At 57.4% G+C, this 15918-nt stretch overlaps 3 protein-coding genes across 5 annotated transcripts; 1 reads left to right on the top strand and 2 right to left on the bottom strand.

Annotated features, from left to right (window-relative positions):
- Positions 1 to 479: 479 nt before the first annotated feature.
- MRPL34 (mitochondrial ribosomal protein L34) lies at positions 480 to 1985 on the bottom strand. The gene is made up of 2 exons (XM_045552992.1): positions 1360 to 1985; positions 480 to 1134 (listed from the first exon to the last, which is right to left on the bottom strand). Exons 1-2 carry the CDS (start codon positions 1614 to 1616, stop codon positions 921 to 923), a joined length of 471 nt encoding a protein of 156 aa, XP_045408948.1. The 5' UTR covers positions 1617 to 1985; the 3' UTR covers positions 480 to 920.
- A 1383-nt stretch (positions 1986 to 3368) lies between these two features.
- On the top strand, positions 3369 to 12231 carry ABHD8 (abhydrolase domain containing 8). Of its 2 annotated transcripts, none has more exons than XM_045552980.1 (6): positions 3369 to 3567; positions 4795 to 5551; positions 7137 to 7307; positions 7429 to 7645; positions 8672 to 8865; positions 11902 to 12231. In XM_045552980.1, the coding sequence occupies exons 2-5, from the start codon at positions 4803 to 4805 to the stop codon at positions 8837 to 8839; spliced, it is 1305 nt and encodes a 434-aa protein (XP_045408936.1). In that variant the 5' UTR covers positions 3369 to 3567; positions 4795 to 4802; the 3' UTR covers positions 8840 to 8865; positions 11902 to 12231. The 2 variants fall into 2 exon arrangements, with proteins under 2 accessions (XP_045408936.1, XP_045408926.1); XM_045552970.1 differs by lacking the exon at positions 11902 to 12231 and adding an exon at positions 9043 to 9396.
- On the bottom strand, positions 11173 to 15537 carry ANKLE1 (ankyrin repeat and LEM domain containing 1). 2 transcript variants are annotated; one of them, XM_045552948.1, is made up of 9 exons: positions 15314 to 15537; positions 15088 to 15240; positions 14566 to 14671; positions 14328 to 14460; positions 13358 to 14128; positions 13043 to 13220; positions 12597 to 12756; positions 12361 to 12490; positions 11173 to 12098 (listed from the first exon to the last, which is right to left on the bottom strand). In XM_045552948.1, the coding sequence occupies exons 1-9, from the start codon at positions 15535 to 15537 to the stop codon at positions 11926 to 11928; spliced, it is 2028 nt and encodes a 675-aa protein (XP_045408904.1). In that variant the 3' UTR covers positions 11173 to 11925. The 2 variants fall into 2 exon arrangements, with proteins under 2 accessions (XP_045408904.1, XP_045408914.1); XM_045552958.1 differs by lacking the exon at positions 12361 to 12490 and having other exon boundaries at positions 11992 to 12098.
- Positions 15538 to 15918: the final 381 nt, after the last annotated feature.

Raw genomic sequence — 15918 nt, 5'->3', positions numbered from 1 at the left:
TCCTCTCCCTGCCTGTGTCCTGACCCCTACCTAATCCCTCCTCCCTCTGGGTTCTTCCAGACCCTGCCAGTTTTTCCAGGAAGCTTTTCTTGACTGCGTTCTTCCCAAACCCAAGTCAGGCGCCTCCTTTGGGCTCCTACCGCCCTCACAATCCTCCTCCCAGCCCTTACCCTGCCTGGGTCCGAATACACTCCCTCACTAGACTGACAGCCCCTCCAGGGCAAGGACTGGGCAATCAGTACATTGCAAGTGCTCAATAAGTTGCTAAGTGGAAGCTACTAAGTATTACTATTAATATTACTCCAACAATAACAGAGCAAAGGAGAAACGAGCACTTTATAGGAGCCAAATGAGCCTCAGAGGGCTAAGGCCTTGTCCAAAGTCACAATCCCCAAGGGGCAGGTGGAGAATTCGAAACCTCCCCATTTCCCACCAGCCTTTCCAGACCTGTAAAGGTTACAGCACATATAAGACAAATGGAAATTGGAACATGTATGAGACATTTAATATTTCAAAATTATTGATAATTCTTTCGGGTGTGATAAGTTTTGTGATTGTTTTAGAGAGCCCTTATCTTGGAGAGATACATTCTGAAATATTTACAGAAGAAATAACCTGATGCCTGAGATCAGCTTCTAATAGAGCTGTGTACTGGGTACACAGGGGCTCGTTGTACTATTCTGTGGTCTGTTGTATATGTTCGAAATTCTTCGTAATTCAAAAAAGCGTAAAAAGGGACTTGACAAGGTCTGACTTCCACTCGCATCCAAACTTCTCCCCCTGGGCCAACCCCACGATTTGGAAGGCACTCGTGTCCGAGTCTATTCCTGTTCTTCCAGCTTCCTGCAAAAACAGCGCCAGGCGAGGTCCGAGGCGAGGGAAATGCTTTAATGGGAGTTCCGCTGGCAGCGTCGCATTCCTCAATGGCTCAGCGACTTGCGGCCCTTAAGCATGCGGCGAAGGATGACCTGGACGCCAGCCGGCGTGCTCAGGCGCCGGATCCAGCCATGCTTGCGCTTGCGTTTGATGTTGCTTGGCTGATACTCGTTCCCGCGTGCTCTGCCCCGCGCCTGCTGCAGAGCAGGGAGGCCCCAGGCGTCCGGGAGCCCCAGCCAAGGCCGGGGCTGGAGCCACCTGCGGAGGCAGAGAGACGGCGAGAAGGGTCAGACGGTGTGCTGTTTGACCTCAGCGCTCAATCCAACCCCTCTGAGCCTCGGCTTCCCCATCTGTGCGGTGCAGAGGCTGGCAGCAAAACGCGCTCCATAAATGCGCAAGACATTGGTAGGTTTTATGGGTGGTAAACAGCCTCTGACACTGCCCTATTCCCAAATTCGGGGAAGGGTCCCCCTGAGGACTCACCTGCCACCCAGCAGCGCCGCCGACCTACCCGCGGGGCCCAACAGGGATCTGGCCAAGAAAGCCATCTCCAGCCGCTGGTCCCGCCGTCCCGGCCGCCAGCGATTCCGGAGCCCCCGGGCAAAGGCTTCTGGGAAATGTAGTTTTTCCTGTCTCGGAGAAACATGGCCCTGGGGGCCCGAAGTTGTAGTTCCACGCCTGCGCACCATCGGCGCGAGCGTCCGTGCCCTTGGGGCGGTGTAGTTCTTCGTATTGACCATTAGATGGCAGGCGATCAGCACCTTCTCTCTTATGTCCCGGGGTCTGCTGGGAGTTGCCGTTCTTTCTCGTGTCGTCCGATAGAGGGTGCTCCTGGGTGGCCGTGGCGCAGCTGGTGGCAGCGGCAGGAAGCGGCCGGTTGGTCTTCCCACCCCCAGCAGAAGCTGGGGCAGATAGCACACAGCTGGCTGGCAGCTTTTCCCCGGCCGAAGCCAAGTCACCGCCCCTTGGCAGGAAGTCCAGGAGGCCTGAGTTTAAGCTGGCTCGGTGTCCTTGGGGTGGTCTCTGCTCCTCTCCAGGGTTCAGTTTCTTGATCTGTGAAACTGGAGGACTGCAAGCTTGCTCGTGGCGATCTTGCCCCCATCCGGGCCCTAGAAGAATTTTCTGACACTCAGAACTGAACCCCTCCCCTGCTCACACACCCTCCTTGGCTCCCTGTTGCCCCAGGGAAAATATCCAGCTCCTCCAGCAAGTATGCAAAGCCCTCTACACATAGGCATCCTAAATTTAAGCCACACCCTCTTCTCTGCCTAGTGTTCCCCTATCCATCCTTTAAAATCCTCTCCTCTCAACCCTGTCCCCTGCTTTGGCCCAACTAACTCGATATGGCTCTCGCCTGCAGCTCAGGGACCTTTCTAGGGCTGGGCCTCGGCTGAGTCCCTACAAGTACCCCAGCATGACCCAGCTCGGGGTGGGCCCAGAGGAGGCTATGGGGAGTGTTTGCTAAGTTAATAAACTGTGTAGTCTTCTGGGAGTGCCCTGAGCGGGCAAGAGTGGGTGGCTGGACCTAATCCAGCTCTGGCAGCAAATTCCAGGAGATGGGAACAGGCGAGCAGCAAGGAGCGGTTAACCCCTTGTCCTCTGAAGCCTACCTCCACCATCATTTAGCAAAACAGCACCATAATAATAATGCCAATAACGTACTGAGCATTTACTCTATGCAAGACACCGTGATGAGTGCTTTACCTGTTAACAAGTTTATGAGAGGATTAATTTCATAGAGAAATAAACAGAGGCTCAGGGAAGTGACTTGCCCAAGGTCACACACCAGCAAAGGGCAGAGGCTGGGTTTGAGCCCTGGGCCCTCTGACTCTGGGCTCTCCTGGAGGCCTGCCTTGGCTCAGGCCGGCCCACGGAGCTGGGGAGTCTGCCTCTGGCCACCGGCCCATCTCAGCGTCGTGACAATCATCGGTTAAATTGGCTGATTGTGAAATTCCGACTCCTTAACTACATGCAGCTCCAGAACTTCCGTCTAAAGATTTAGCGAATGACAGTTCTCAGGACTTGGAATCACACAACCGCGGGTTCAAGTCCTGGCTTTGCCCCTTGCCTGACTTTTGCCCTTGTGCCCTTTATAAGCCTCAGTTTCCCCACCTGATATTGGAAAGATCTGGGAATCTCTTCTTCTGGAATGGAAAGGGCAACACAGAGAAGAGCATGGGAGCTTCGTTTGGAGGGGGCTGGGCAGTTCAGAGGCAGGAACTGGCTGGGAAAACCCATTCGCAGCGAGAGGGCCCCAGCCGCACACTCCCAGGAGCCCCCCAGACCCCCAGCCTGCAACCCCATCTCCGCCCTGGGCCAGGCCCAATCCCTCTCCCCACCTCGGTGAGCCCCTAAAAGGGGAGGGGCTGTTGCTCCCAGAGCCCGCCTCCATCCCAGAACTGCAGCCTCTGACTGGAGGTCTAACTAGGTCAGGTCAGTCCGCAAGTTCCGATAGGTCGAGGTGCCCGCCTGTCGGCGCGCGGCCCCGCCCCCTCGGGGAGGGACTTAAAGGGCCGGCTCGTTCCGCGGCTGCGGGTTGCCGCTGCACTGACCGTCCGGGGCCCGCGCCCGCGGGCGAAGACGCGCCAGCCCTAATCCCGCACCACCATGTAAACGGCACTGGCAGGCGGACGCTGGTTCCTCCGCCGGGGACCCCTCCGCCTCGACCCGGGCCCCGCGGCCCTCGATGAGGTGAGCGGGAAGCGGGCGGGCCCAGGAGGGGAGATTTAGGCCCCCAGGGCCTCCACTTCGGGGCGGGGTGGGGGGCGGCGGTCCGCACAGCCCGCGTTCGGGCTTCTAGGAAGCCACGGAGCCCCAGTGGCCTCGACCCTGCCGCAGGGATGACAGGCACCCGGGAGGCGGGGGCCAGGCTCTGGGAAGGGGTGGCTTGCGCGGCGCATTTGCGCTGCCTTCCGCAATCGGGGGATTAGTGCCCCATTCGAAGTGGGGGATGGCCCGCTTCCCCTCCAGTACCTCTGGCGCCACTGCGGGGCCGGTCTTTGGCGTGCCTTACCTTAGCGGCGCCAAAGCTAGGGGGCTGCGGGGTTGGTCCTATCTCCAGGCCCTAGACAATGAGGGTGCACTGCGCGGGTATCCCCCTTAAGTTATGTAACAGCCTGTGGTTGCCATGGCCACGGGGGCGGGGGTGGCCCAGGAAGTGGGATGGAGGCCTGGAGGCCCCCAGCCAGGGCCTTGCCTTCTCCATCCTCCTCTCCACTGCTGGGGGCTCCCGTGGCAGACCACAGAACCCAGGATACTAAGTAGGGGGTATACACAGAAGCTTCCTCCCAAACTGTCTGGGCCTCAGCCTGCTCCTCTGTGAAACAGACCCAGCTCACCCCGGTCTTCAGGAGCTGGGCAAGGCCTTCTGGGGCCTCAGTCCCCAAGCCCCTCCCACAAGGCCTCATCTTTCATAGGTCAGATTCAGAGCCAAAGGCCTGGATGGGGGCTCACTGGGATTTGCACCATTTTAGATGCCTCAGGAGGCCCTCAGAATATGTGAGTTAGTGAAAGAGTACATGTATGCAGGAATGAATGGGCTTACAAGGCCATACTGGTATGAACTCCAGCTTGGGGGGGGGGTGTCTTCAGGGCTGGGCAACATTTGTCACAATGTCCCCTCCTCTGGGAAGTGCCCGGGACTCCACCACTTTCTCTCTGGACACCCTGTGGGTCTAGATCCTTCTTTCTGAGGATAGACTAGGCTGGCCCAGGAGGGTGGCAGGACCACGAAGGTACTGGTCCAACAGAACATCTTGGTGCCTTGGCTGGCTGGCTCTAGCCCTCCCCAAACTGGAACCTAAAAGGGGCCTCCCAGTGTGGTTCACCTGACCCAGGTGCAGGGAGTGGGTTCTGCAGGGGGAGAGGGGTCCCATTTAGATATATGGCCCCTGAGCTGGCTGCTGCCCCCACTCACAGGACACACCATGCTAACCGGGGTGACGGATGGTATCTTCTGCTGCCTGCTTGGCGCGCCCCCCAATGCGGTAGCGCCACTGGAGAGTGTCGAGTCCAGCGATGGCTACACCTTTGTGGAGGTCAAACCTGGTCGTGTGCTGCGGGTGAAGCACGCTGGACCCACCCCAGCCCCCACCCCACCTCCGCCACCACCTCAAGATGCTGCCCAGGGGGACAGGTCTGGCTTGGTCCGCTGCCAGCGCCGGATCACTGTGTACCGCAACGGGCGGTTACTGGTGGAGAACCTTGGCCGGGCACCCCGAGCTGACCTCCTGCACGGGCAGAATGGCTCCGGAGAGCCGCCGGCCGCCCTGGAGGTGGAGCTGGCTGACCCGGCGGGCAGCGATGGCCGCTGGGGCCCCGGCAGTGCCAGCAATGGCAATGGCAGCAGTGGGCGGCGGCGGCGAGCCCGACGCCCCAAGAGGACCATCCACATTGACTGTGAGAAGCGCATCACTAGCTGCAAGGGCGCCCAGGCCGACGTGGTGCTCTTTTTCATCCATGGTGTCGGCGGCTCCCTGGCCATCTGGAAGGAGCAGCTGGACTTCTTTGTGCGCCTAGGCTACGAGGTGGTGGCACCTGACCTGGCAGGCCATGGGGCCAGCTCTGCGCCCCAGGTGGCCGCAGCCTACACCTTCTATGCGCTAGCTGAGGACATGCGGGCTATCTTCAAGCGCTACGCCAAGAAGCGGAACGTGCTCATTGGGCATTCCTACGGGTAAGCTGGCACAGGCTGAGGATTAGGGGAGAAGCCAACAGGGACTGGACACCCAGTCACAAAATGCTGATTTTTCTCCTTGAAAAATGTCATTAACATCTGCAACCGGATAGGGATTCCTGTCATTGTTGCTATTGTTTCACATCGTTTTAAAGCAGTCTTTCTCAATGCCAGTACCACTGGCATTTGGGGTCAGCTAATTCTTTTCTGTGAGGGGCTATAGGATGTTTAGCAGCATCCTCGCCCTCTGCCCACTAGATGCCACTAGCACAATCATCTAGTGTTGATTGCAACCATCACAAAAATCTTCAGACATTGCCAAATGTCCCCTGGTGGGCAGAATTACCTCTCGCTGAGAACCACTGCCTTAGACTAAATTCACAAATTGGCTGCCCTGGAGATCCCTGTGCAGTCTGGAAGGGCTACTTGGAGTCCTGTAAATTCTATGCACTTACAAAGGCATAGGTTGCTATAATTCATTCTCCTTTGAAGGGCTGATAATACCATCTAAAATTTCCTCTGTGGAAGGCTTTGGGCCTTTGGGGCCTGGCCACTGCCAACTGGCCCCATTTGCTCCTTTACCTAGGAAGAAAGGCAAGATTAGATTAGCCAGACAGGTTAAGAACCACTGTTTTAGCGATTGTAGCCCATGCAATTAGACAAGAAAAAGAATTAAATTACATAAGTACCTAAAAAGATTACATAAGTATCCCCAAAAGTTGATGTATATGATAAATGATTCCTCTAATTAAATGAACACCCATCTACATATGAGGTCAGCACATTATCACTTCACAGATGTGACGATTGAAGCTTAGAGAGGTTAAGCAACCTGCCCAAGGTCATGTAATCACTGGCACAGTCAGGTCAGGAGTTTGCAAACTTTTTCTTAAAGGGTCAGATAGTGAGTATTTTAAGTTTGCAAGCCATACAGTCTCTGTTGGAACTTTACAGCTCTGCTGTTGTAGTGCAAAAGCAGCCAGGCATGGCTGTGTATTTACAAAACATTTTTCAAACCTCCACAATTGTAAACTGTACTTACGAAAACTAGCAGCTAGCCCACAGGCCATAGTTTGCTGACTCCTACCTTAGAGGGAAAGAGGAGCTTGACTTGGGGTCAGGCTATGACCTTCCATCTTGCATAGGGCAAGTGGGTATGTCATACCTAGAGGCAGGCAGGAAAAGATCCTACAAGGGAAGGGATACACAGGAAATAGTAACGTCCTCAGGGCAGCCAGAAGGGTTTATTTGATCAGATTGCTTTCCTAACACTTAGTAATAAGTCCTTCTTATCCCTTTGAGGGTCAAGGTGACTTTAAGAATCTGAGGAAAGTTCTGGATCTAAATCCTCTCTTCAAAATAAATTCCATCCTCAACACTCTAGCTCACAATTCCACAATTCTGGGCCATTCGAGATGCCCCACCCATCCCTCACCCCATCAGGTGCCCATGGACCCCAGAGGAAGAATCTTGACCTTCAGGAACCTGCCTCTAGGGTGAGGGGAGGGCATTAACCCCCTCACTGCCTGTATTCTGCTGACCACCACCTTTCAATCCTCCCTGCCACCCCACCCACTCTGGGCAGCGTCTCCTTCTGCACATTCCTGGCACACGAGTACCCAGACCTGGTGCACAAGGTGATCATGATCAATGGCGGGGGCCCCACGGCGCTGGAGCCAAGCTTCTGCTCAATCTTCAACATGCCCACCTGTGTCCTGCACTGCTTGTCACCCTGCCTGGCCTGGAGCTTCCTCAAGTGAGTGCCCCTGAGTTGGGTGGGAGGGGAGGCTGTACCACTGGGGCTGGGCCTGACACCCAGGACACCCCTGGCGGCCAGGCTGGCATGAGGGGCTCCAGCGGTGCCTCCCTACTACCAGGGCCGGCTTTGCCCGCCAAGGGGCCAAGGAGAAGCAGCTGCTTAAGGAGGGCAAGGCGTTCAATGTGTCATCCTTTGTGCTACGGGCCATGATGAGTGGCCAGTACTGGCCCGAGGGCGACGAAGTCTACCACGCCGAGCTCACCGTGCCCGTCCTGCTCGTCCACGGCATGCACGACAAGTTTGTGCGGGTGGAGGAAGACCAGCGCATGGCCGAGGTAGGGGTGGGTACCCAGAAGCCACCACACGTCCAGATTCCCCGCGGGGACCCCCCCCCAGGGGGCGTGGCCTATGCAGTGGGCGTGGTCTCTGAGTATGGTTCTACCTAGTGTTCTCAACCCAGGCAAAAGGGAGTTTCAGATCTAGAGTCAGTGGTAGGATGCAGACAGCAGGGCTGCCCTGGACAGGCGTTAACAATTCCACCTCAGGTGGAAGGCTCTCTTCACAGTTGGGGATCTGTGTAAGGAACCAATGACCTCTGGAAGAGGGAGACCAGATCTTTAAATTAAAAACTCCCAAGAAAGGGTCTTGGGATCCTTAGGTCTTAGAATAGCTTTGGTGGTTCTTAACCAGGGATGGTTCTGCCCTTGGGGGACACTTGGAAATGTCTGGAGACATTTTAGGTTGTCACAACTGAAGTGGTACAGGGTACTACTGGCATCTGATGGGTGGAGGCCAGGGATGCTGCTGAACATCCTACAATGCACAGGACAGACCCCAGCAAAGAATGTCATTAGGGCCAAGGTTGAGAAATCTTGCCTTGGCATGAAAGGCCTTATCTGTCTCTATTTATCTAGCTCCATGATTCTCACCCACCTGGGGGGTGACTCTGCCCCTGGGACATTTGGCAATGTCTGGAGACATTTTAAGTTGTCATATTATGTGTGTGTGAGGTGTACTGCTGCTGGCATCTAGTGGGTTGAGGCAGTGCACATCCTGCAGTGCACAGGGCAGAATGGTCCAGTACCAAATGTCAGTGGTGCTGAGGTTGAGAAATCCTACTGTAGGCATGCGGTAGGCACTGAATAAATGAAGAATGAATGATACCTAGATTGGCTCCAGCAGGGTGACAGGCCAGCCTCCAGCTCCCCCTTGGGTGGAACTGGGGGGATAAAGGGTAGACTACAGGAGGGACTTCCCAGTGCTGTGGGCCATGCATGAATGGTGGGGGAGTCCCAGGGAATCCTGGCCCCTCACCCCACCGTCCTGCCCTCGCCCATCCTGAGCCCCATGTCTCCTTGTAGATCCTGCTCCTGGCGTTCCTGAAGCTTATAGATGAAGGCAGCCACATGGTGATGCTAGAATGCCCAGAGACGGTGAACACCTTGCTCCACGAGTTCCTGCTCTGGGAGCCCGAGCCCTCGCCCAAGACTCTGCCGGAGCCCCTGCCCGCGCCTGCGGAGGAGAAGTAGCCATCAGACCGGCGGGGCATCGCTTGGTGAGCAGAGCCACAGGAAGATGAGGCCGGGAGGGCGCCGGGTCTGCAGCGCGGACCAGCTGGGCGGGCCGTTTGCTCCAGTGGGCGGGGCCCGGCCGGGGAGACTGCCCCAGGCCGGCCGGGCGGGGTGCGGCACCTGAGGAGTGGACACTCCACTCTCTGCTTCTGTCCCGCAAGGCCCATCGGTGTTTCGGGGCCGCAGCCAGGATCCCTGCAGAAGACGACCTTGTACAGACGTCCCTCTTCCTTCCCTCTCCAGCCAAAGGCACGGGCCGAGGCAGGCCCCCAACCCCGCTCTCTGTCTTCCGTGTCAGCCATGCTTCATCCTGGGACCCCCGAGCACCCCAGGGACCCTCGGGGCCAGTCCCATTGCCTGAGACCCTCCCTATCTCCCTATCCCCTATTCCTCGGCGCTAGGAGCTATTGTTGCCCAAGGGCGGGGGGTGGGGGGGGGCGGGGGGATGGGAGGGTTGGCGCCACCTAACCTGCACATCTCAACTTGTAACTCAGTAAAAAGAAGTGACAATCGGAGTCTCCAGATCTGTGCTTGGTGACCGCAGAGCAGGTCCTTCACTGCCCTGAGCCTCAGTTTTCCTGTCTGCAGACTGGGCTGATGCTGGTGCCTCCCCGCCAGGGCTGCCCTTGAGAACATCCAGGATCCAGGCTTGCTTTGAGTCCTCCTGTCCCCCTACCTCAGAATGCAGGGGCTGTATGGGCAGTATCTGCAGGGTGGGAGGCAACTTACCAAGGGGTGAGCCCTTCCCTGGCAGGGAAGAGGAGGTCCAACTGAGGTTGAGGTGAAAGTCAGTAAACACCTTACATGGGATTAGAACTGCCATAATTGAGTGCCCACTGTGTGGAGTGCCTGACGCCCATCTGTTCATTGAATCCCACTCACCCAACCCCACCCAGGAAGTCAGTGCCTCTTACTATCCCAGTTTATTTATTTAGTGGAGAGAGGGTCTTGCTATGTTGCCCAGGCTGGTCTCGAACTCCCAGTTTCAAGTGATCCTCCCATCTCAGCCTCCCAAAGTGCTGGGATTAGGGGCATGAGCCACCACCTGACCCATTACTATTCCAATGTTATCTTTCAACTTGGTTTAGGGTCATCTTTGTCGTGAAGATGATTTTTCTTTTGAAACCACTAAATCTGCCTTTCTCTTTTGTATCTGGCTGAAAGATTTTGCTGCCCCAAAGCAGTGCATTTGCTCCTCTAAATTTTATTCTTTTTTTTTTTTTTTAATGAAGAGACGTGAACCTATCCTCTAAATTTTATTCCGATGCTCGTATATTTAGGTGGTTTGTGTACATGGTGGGACGAAGGGGTTGTTCTTTCAGTTCTGAATCTGCTGCCCTTTCCCCACTGGTTTGCAAGGCCAGCGTTAGTTTAGACCAGGAGTTCTTAGGAGGGGCAATTGTGTCCATTGGCAACTCGGGAGACTCTTTTGATTGCACAGTGGAGGGTAGGGTGGGGGTGCCAGCGGCACCCAGTGGGTAGAGTCAGGGATGCTGCTCCAATACTCCGCAAGGCACAGGACACGCCCCACCGCGAAGAATAACCCAGCCCCAGGTGTTGCTAAGGCCAAGGTTGGGAATCCCTCTGTTAGACAAATTCCATCCCTTTTGGATCTTTTGGGTTGTCTGGATTCTTTGCCAATGACCTGTTCGTATATTCCAGGGGCGATGGCATGCAGTCGCCAATCTTCTGATAAAGAGAACTGCTATTGCTTTCTCAGAAGATTGGCAGATGGGAGGCCTCCTTGTTTTACACAAGGAAACGAAAGTTCAGAGAGTTTTCTTATCCTCAGTTACAAGGTAGAGCCCAGACCCACTCCAGAGGTCGGGCCTCTAATCACAACAACTACCATTCCCCAAAGCGGCCGAGAGCATGGCAGGGGAGGAATCTCGGGCAGGTGGACTCCCCGCCCAGGCCACAGCCCGCCCCCTGCGGGACTTGGTTGGCTGAGCCATGAAGATGGGCAGTACAGGAAGCCAATGAGGTGGTGGATCTCTCTAACTCCTTAAGCCCACTGGGCCCTTTGAAGAGGAAACTTTTAGAAACTTAAATGACACCCCCCCACACACAAAAGTGGACTGCTGTCATTACAGCAGCAACATCTCACCAGAACGGCGGCTTGGCCTTTACTGAAGCTCTTTGAACACATGAATAGCCTGAAGTCGCATAGTATCGCTGGGAAGTCTGGTTATTCTTTTTTTTTTTTTTTAAGAGGCAGGGTCTTGCTATATTGTTCAGGCTGGTCTCCAACTCCTGGCCTCAAGCGATCCTCCCACCTTGGCCTCCAAAAGTGCTAGGATGACAGGCATGAGCCACCATGCCTGGCCTGTTAATCCCATTTTATAGTGGAAGAAACAGGTTCAGAGAAGCAACACCAGCGACCCCAAGGAGGGCTGGTCTCTCACATCTACCCCCACACGACCTCCCTGGCCCTGCCTACACATCATCACATAAACGGTCCCTGGAGATGCCTGCCCACTTCCCCTTCCATGGGGATTTTTCCACCTGGGGCCTCAGTGGTGGTCTCTGAGCCACAGCCTTTACCCACACGACCTCATTTAATCCCTACAATGACTCCCAGAGGATAGGACCTCTCCCTGCCCCACTGTACAGCTGAGGACACTGAGGCTCAGACAGATAAATTACTGGTCGGAGGTCCCACAGCTGGGAAGCAGGGAACCTGGCTCTCGAGCTGGACAGATACTCTGAGTGTAGCTAAGGAAGCCCCCAGTCCATCCCATAATGTGGGTGCCTGTGTCTGGGAGATTAAAGTGGACTCCATCCACATAGACAGCACTAAACGGCCAAGGCATCTTCTGATTCCCCACCTGTCTTCCTCGACAGGGCGCTCCCTACCTCCCTGTAACAAAGGCCTCCCTCAGCCTGAGGGGGATCTGCCCAGGCGCTCCCTACACACATGCACGCACACATACACACATGTGCCTGCGCCTTCTGAAAGCAGAGAGGGGAGCTCTCAGCAGGGGCAGATGGGACATTCATACACCCTGATCTCTACCCAGGCTGGATGGCCGATTCCCCAGCACTCAGCCGCGGGCCTGGATGTCCTGAGGTCGCAGCTCTCGCTCTCCTTCAGCCAGGAAGACAAGGAGGGCACGGTGCAGCAGGTGTACTCCCAAGCGCCGGCGCCGAGCGGGTGGCCAGTCTGCCACCACTCCATAGCAGTGCCCTTGTTTCTGGTTGGTCAGCATCTGGATCCCTGGAGAGATTGGGGGTGGGATCACATGGGCAGCCTTGGGGACACGTGCCCCCAGCAGAAGTATGTAACAGTGAACCCACTGTGTATTGCTCTCAAGCAGGGATAAACCAATGAAGCAAAATAAGCACATGTACAGGTACAGAGTTGGTGCTCAATACTTGCTCACTGAATAAATGTACAGCCTTGAGAGGGAAGGGGTGAGGGAACCAGTAGATCAAATGCCCCTCATGTGACCCCCCCAACCCACATGCCAGGTACCCACCTAGTGCATCCACAAGACACGCCTCTCGCGTATAAGCCTCCACGGCAACCACGTGCTGAAAGCGGTGCAGGGAGATGACCCCGCGACCACTGGCCCAGATATCTAAGATCTGGCGTACCTTGGGGCAGGCCTGGGGGAACCAGGACAGAGTCAGGGGTTGGCCCCAGAATTTCCTCTTTTCTGTACCTATCCATGTCCTGACTGCCCCTGCAGGGCCCTGATCCTTGTCCTCATACCTGTTTTCCTGGCCGCCTGTGATGGCCAAGGGCCTCCCAAAGGTGGACATATGGCCGGGCCCGTGTCCCCTTGCCCACATAGAAGATGGCACGGACAAAAGTCTGAAGACACTCAGCTAGGGTCAGTGAGAAGGCTCGGGCTGGCAGGTCCTGAGTTTCCCTGGATGAAGGGGGTGGTTCAGAGAGGGACAAGTGACAAGAGTGGCCCCAGAGACAGTTCCCAAAGTCACAGAACAACATGAACCTATGTCCAGTGACCCCCACTTTATAGGGCCAGAGAGGAGTGGCTGTTCCCTAGACAACCAGCAGCTTAAATTGCATCCAACCACCTTTTGTAAAGCTGATGATCAGAGAAGGCCAGTCCTTTTCCTAAGAACACACAGCAAATAAGAATCAATCTCCAAATTTTCTAGCTCCCACTTCTAGGTCTTTCTTGCCCCACGTACCTGGGGTCCAGCAGCAGATATGTGAAACTGGACTTCATGACTCCCTCCCGCCACTTCCTGGTGGGATCTGGCCGTTCAAACTGCTGGGCAAGCGCATCTTCATCTGTCTGGACATGAGGGATCCGGCCTGTCCGCACAGCCTCGGCCAGTTCTGGGCTGTGGCCTGAGAAGTCTGGGCCTGGGAAGAGAAACTGAGTCAAGGGAGAGGGAGGAAGAGGTGATTCTCAGGGATGAGAAGGGAAGTGGGACTGAGAGCTGGGGTCTCTGGGGACTCCTGGAAGCTCCCTGGACCCTGGACACCCAGGAGAGACTAACCAGGAGCCAACTGTGCTTCTTCCAGCCGTTGGAGGTAGTACTGCTGGGTGAAGGGCGTGATGGGGCCAGGACTCTTGCCAAGCACTCTAGGTCCCTGCAGCAGCTCCAAGTCGGACATAGCAGGGACTGGCAGGTGCCAGCAAGAGGGGACAGGATCCCTGTCACCTGTGGAGCTCGCCTCATCATCTGTCAGCCAGAGGGCAGCCACATCACTATCAAGAGATGTCTGGTCATCTGTCTGGATGTGGAAGTCAGAGGGTCCAGAGGGCAGTGTCCGTGGGGGCCTACGAACTGGACCTCCATGCGAGAGAGATGTGGATGAGGAAGACGGGAAGCTGGCAGCATCTGGTGAGGTCAGAGTCAGGGCCTGCAGATGGGCATTCAGTTCTGCCTCGCTGCACGCAATCTCGGCTACATGTGCTAGCTGTGTGGCACCCAGAGACCTTGGTACCCTCTGGGTGGGACGGACACTAAGCAGGAGTCCCTGCCTGGTTGGGGGCAATAACCCAGCCCAGGGGCAAGTGTCTGGGGCTAGGTCCTTGGCTCCAGAGACCTCAACAGCGGTGACAAAGGACTCATCTGAGCTGTAGTCCCAGCATCCTAGTGGGGATGCTGAGCTCCTATCCTTGTCTGCAACCCCAAGGGCAGCAGGAAGTCTGGGGGACCCCGGGCCAGCCTCCAGGCCCATGTGGCTGCCATAACCTCTGCCCAGCTGGGTCTGCAGTGCTGCCACGTCCAGTGTCCCATCAGGTGGTCCAGAGAGGCCTAGACCTGCAGATGAGCATGGGGGTCAGACAGGAGAGACGGGAATCGCATCAGACAGAAAGAGGGCATTGGAGCCACAAGGAGAAGGGAGTGTCGGAGGCAGAGAGGGCCAGCCAGAGACAGTAGCCATGACACAGAACCAACCAGAGATGCCAGAGACTGGTCCAGAAATTAAGCTCCCCGCGGCCACGCAGGCCCTACTCACTGCCAGGCTCGGGCACGGGCTCAGGCTCTTGGGTCTCTGCCCCGGTCCGGGTCCCCGGGTCCAGTTCCCGAAGGACGCGCGCGCAGTGCAAGTGCCCCTGCTGCACGGCCAGGTCCAGCGGCCGGAGTCCGTCCTGCGGAAGCGCGGTCAGCAGGGGGAGCCCGAGGCTTCGCCCGCCCCGCTTCCCTCGCTCCTTTCCTCCAGGCCCGCTCGGTCTTTGCAGCGCGGGGCCCGCAACCTGGTCGCGCAGCGTCGGGTCCGCTCCTTGGCTCAGCAGCAGCTCCAGGCCACGGCGACAGCCCCAGGCAGCTGCCACGTGCAGCGGCGTCAGCGCCTCTGCAGATCTGGGGCAGATGCGCAGAAGGGGTCACTTCCACGTCCGCCTCCGAGCAGGGACTCCAAGCCTCGGCCCTTCCCCCCATCTCCGCCCTCCAGCCTGGGACACGGCCCTCGGACCTAGAGCCTGTGCCCTCGGGCCGGGACCCGAACCTCTGACTCTAACCCTGGAGATTTCACCCCCACTTCAAGATCCAAATCCTTGATCCCCACTTTGGTCCGGTGCAACCCCATACCGCACCCTGGGTCTGGGACCCTAGCGCCTCCCTAGAGCCCTGGCCCCCGTCCTTGGACCCTCCCAGGCTGCTTTCCCAAGCCCCACCCTCGGTCCTGAGGCCCCGCCACCAGACCACGGGGTGCCCTCTCCGGGACTACCAGACCTCGGCTTCGGGAGACCTCGCCCTGGGCCCAGGCCCCGCCTCACCGAGTGTTGGGGTCCCCGCCTCCGCGCAGCAGGGCTTGGAGGCAGCACAGGCCGCGCGGGTACCGGGCTCTGGCCGCCAAGTGTATGGCCGCCGCGCCGTCCACGAGCACCAGGTTGGGGTCCGCGCCGCGGCGCAGCAGCTCCGCCACGGCCCTGCGAACCGAGGGTCTGAGTGGACCCGGACCACAGCCCCTCCGCCCCGGCCCGCCCTGGGCCCCGCCCTCACCTCGGCTCCTCCTCCCGCAGGGCCGCCCGCAGCCGCAGTGCCAGGGCAGCCGCCGCGCCCCTGTCCGAGCTGTGCCAGATCCCCACGGCCCGGCCGGCTGATTTCCAATTTCCCGCGGCGACCTTGTGCGCACGCGCCACCCCGCCCCTCGGCATGGGTGGCTGTTCCCCGGCGTAGCTCAGGGTTCCCAGCCAGGATGACCCGCGCCGCATCGGCTTCCACATTGGGGATCCGGAGCTTCAGTGTCCGGCCTGGTCTGCGACACTGAGTAGCAGTCAGGCACAGCCTGGGGACACTGATAAGTGCCCGGGCGGGGAGAGGCCGCCGGGTGTGCCACTATCTCATCTCAAAACCTGGGAAACGCGAACGCACACTGCTGTTGACCGCGGATCTATGATTAGGGGACCCAAGGGGGCCCACAGGGCATTAAGTCCCCTGAACCCTCTGCCGAGGAGGTGTCCCACAGAGCTGGGAGTCCATTACGTCAAACGGCTGGACCTCTGAGGGTCTCACTGTCTCCATCTGCAAAATGGGAGAGTAACCCTAATGAGGCAGGTGTGAGGGTTGCACAAGCGTTTCAGCACAAGGGCCTGGCACACAGTAGG

The sequence above is a fragment of the Lemur catta genome, chromosome 1 (genome assembly GCF_020740605.2).
Source record: "Lemur catta isolate mLemCat1 chromosome 1, mLemCat1.pri, whole genome shotgun sequence".
NCBI classification, from domain to species: Eukaryota; Metazoa; Chordata; class Mammalia; order Primates; family Lemuridae; genus Lemur; species Lemur catta.
The sequence above is the reverse complement of the archived record's forward strand: the minus strand, read 5'-3'. Positions and strand labels throughout refer to the sequence as shown.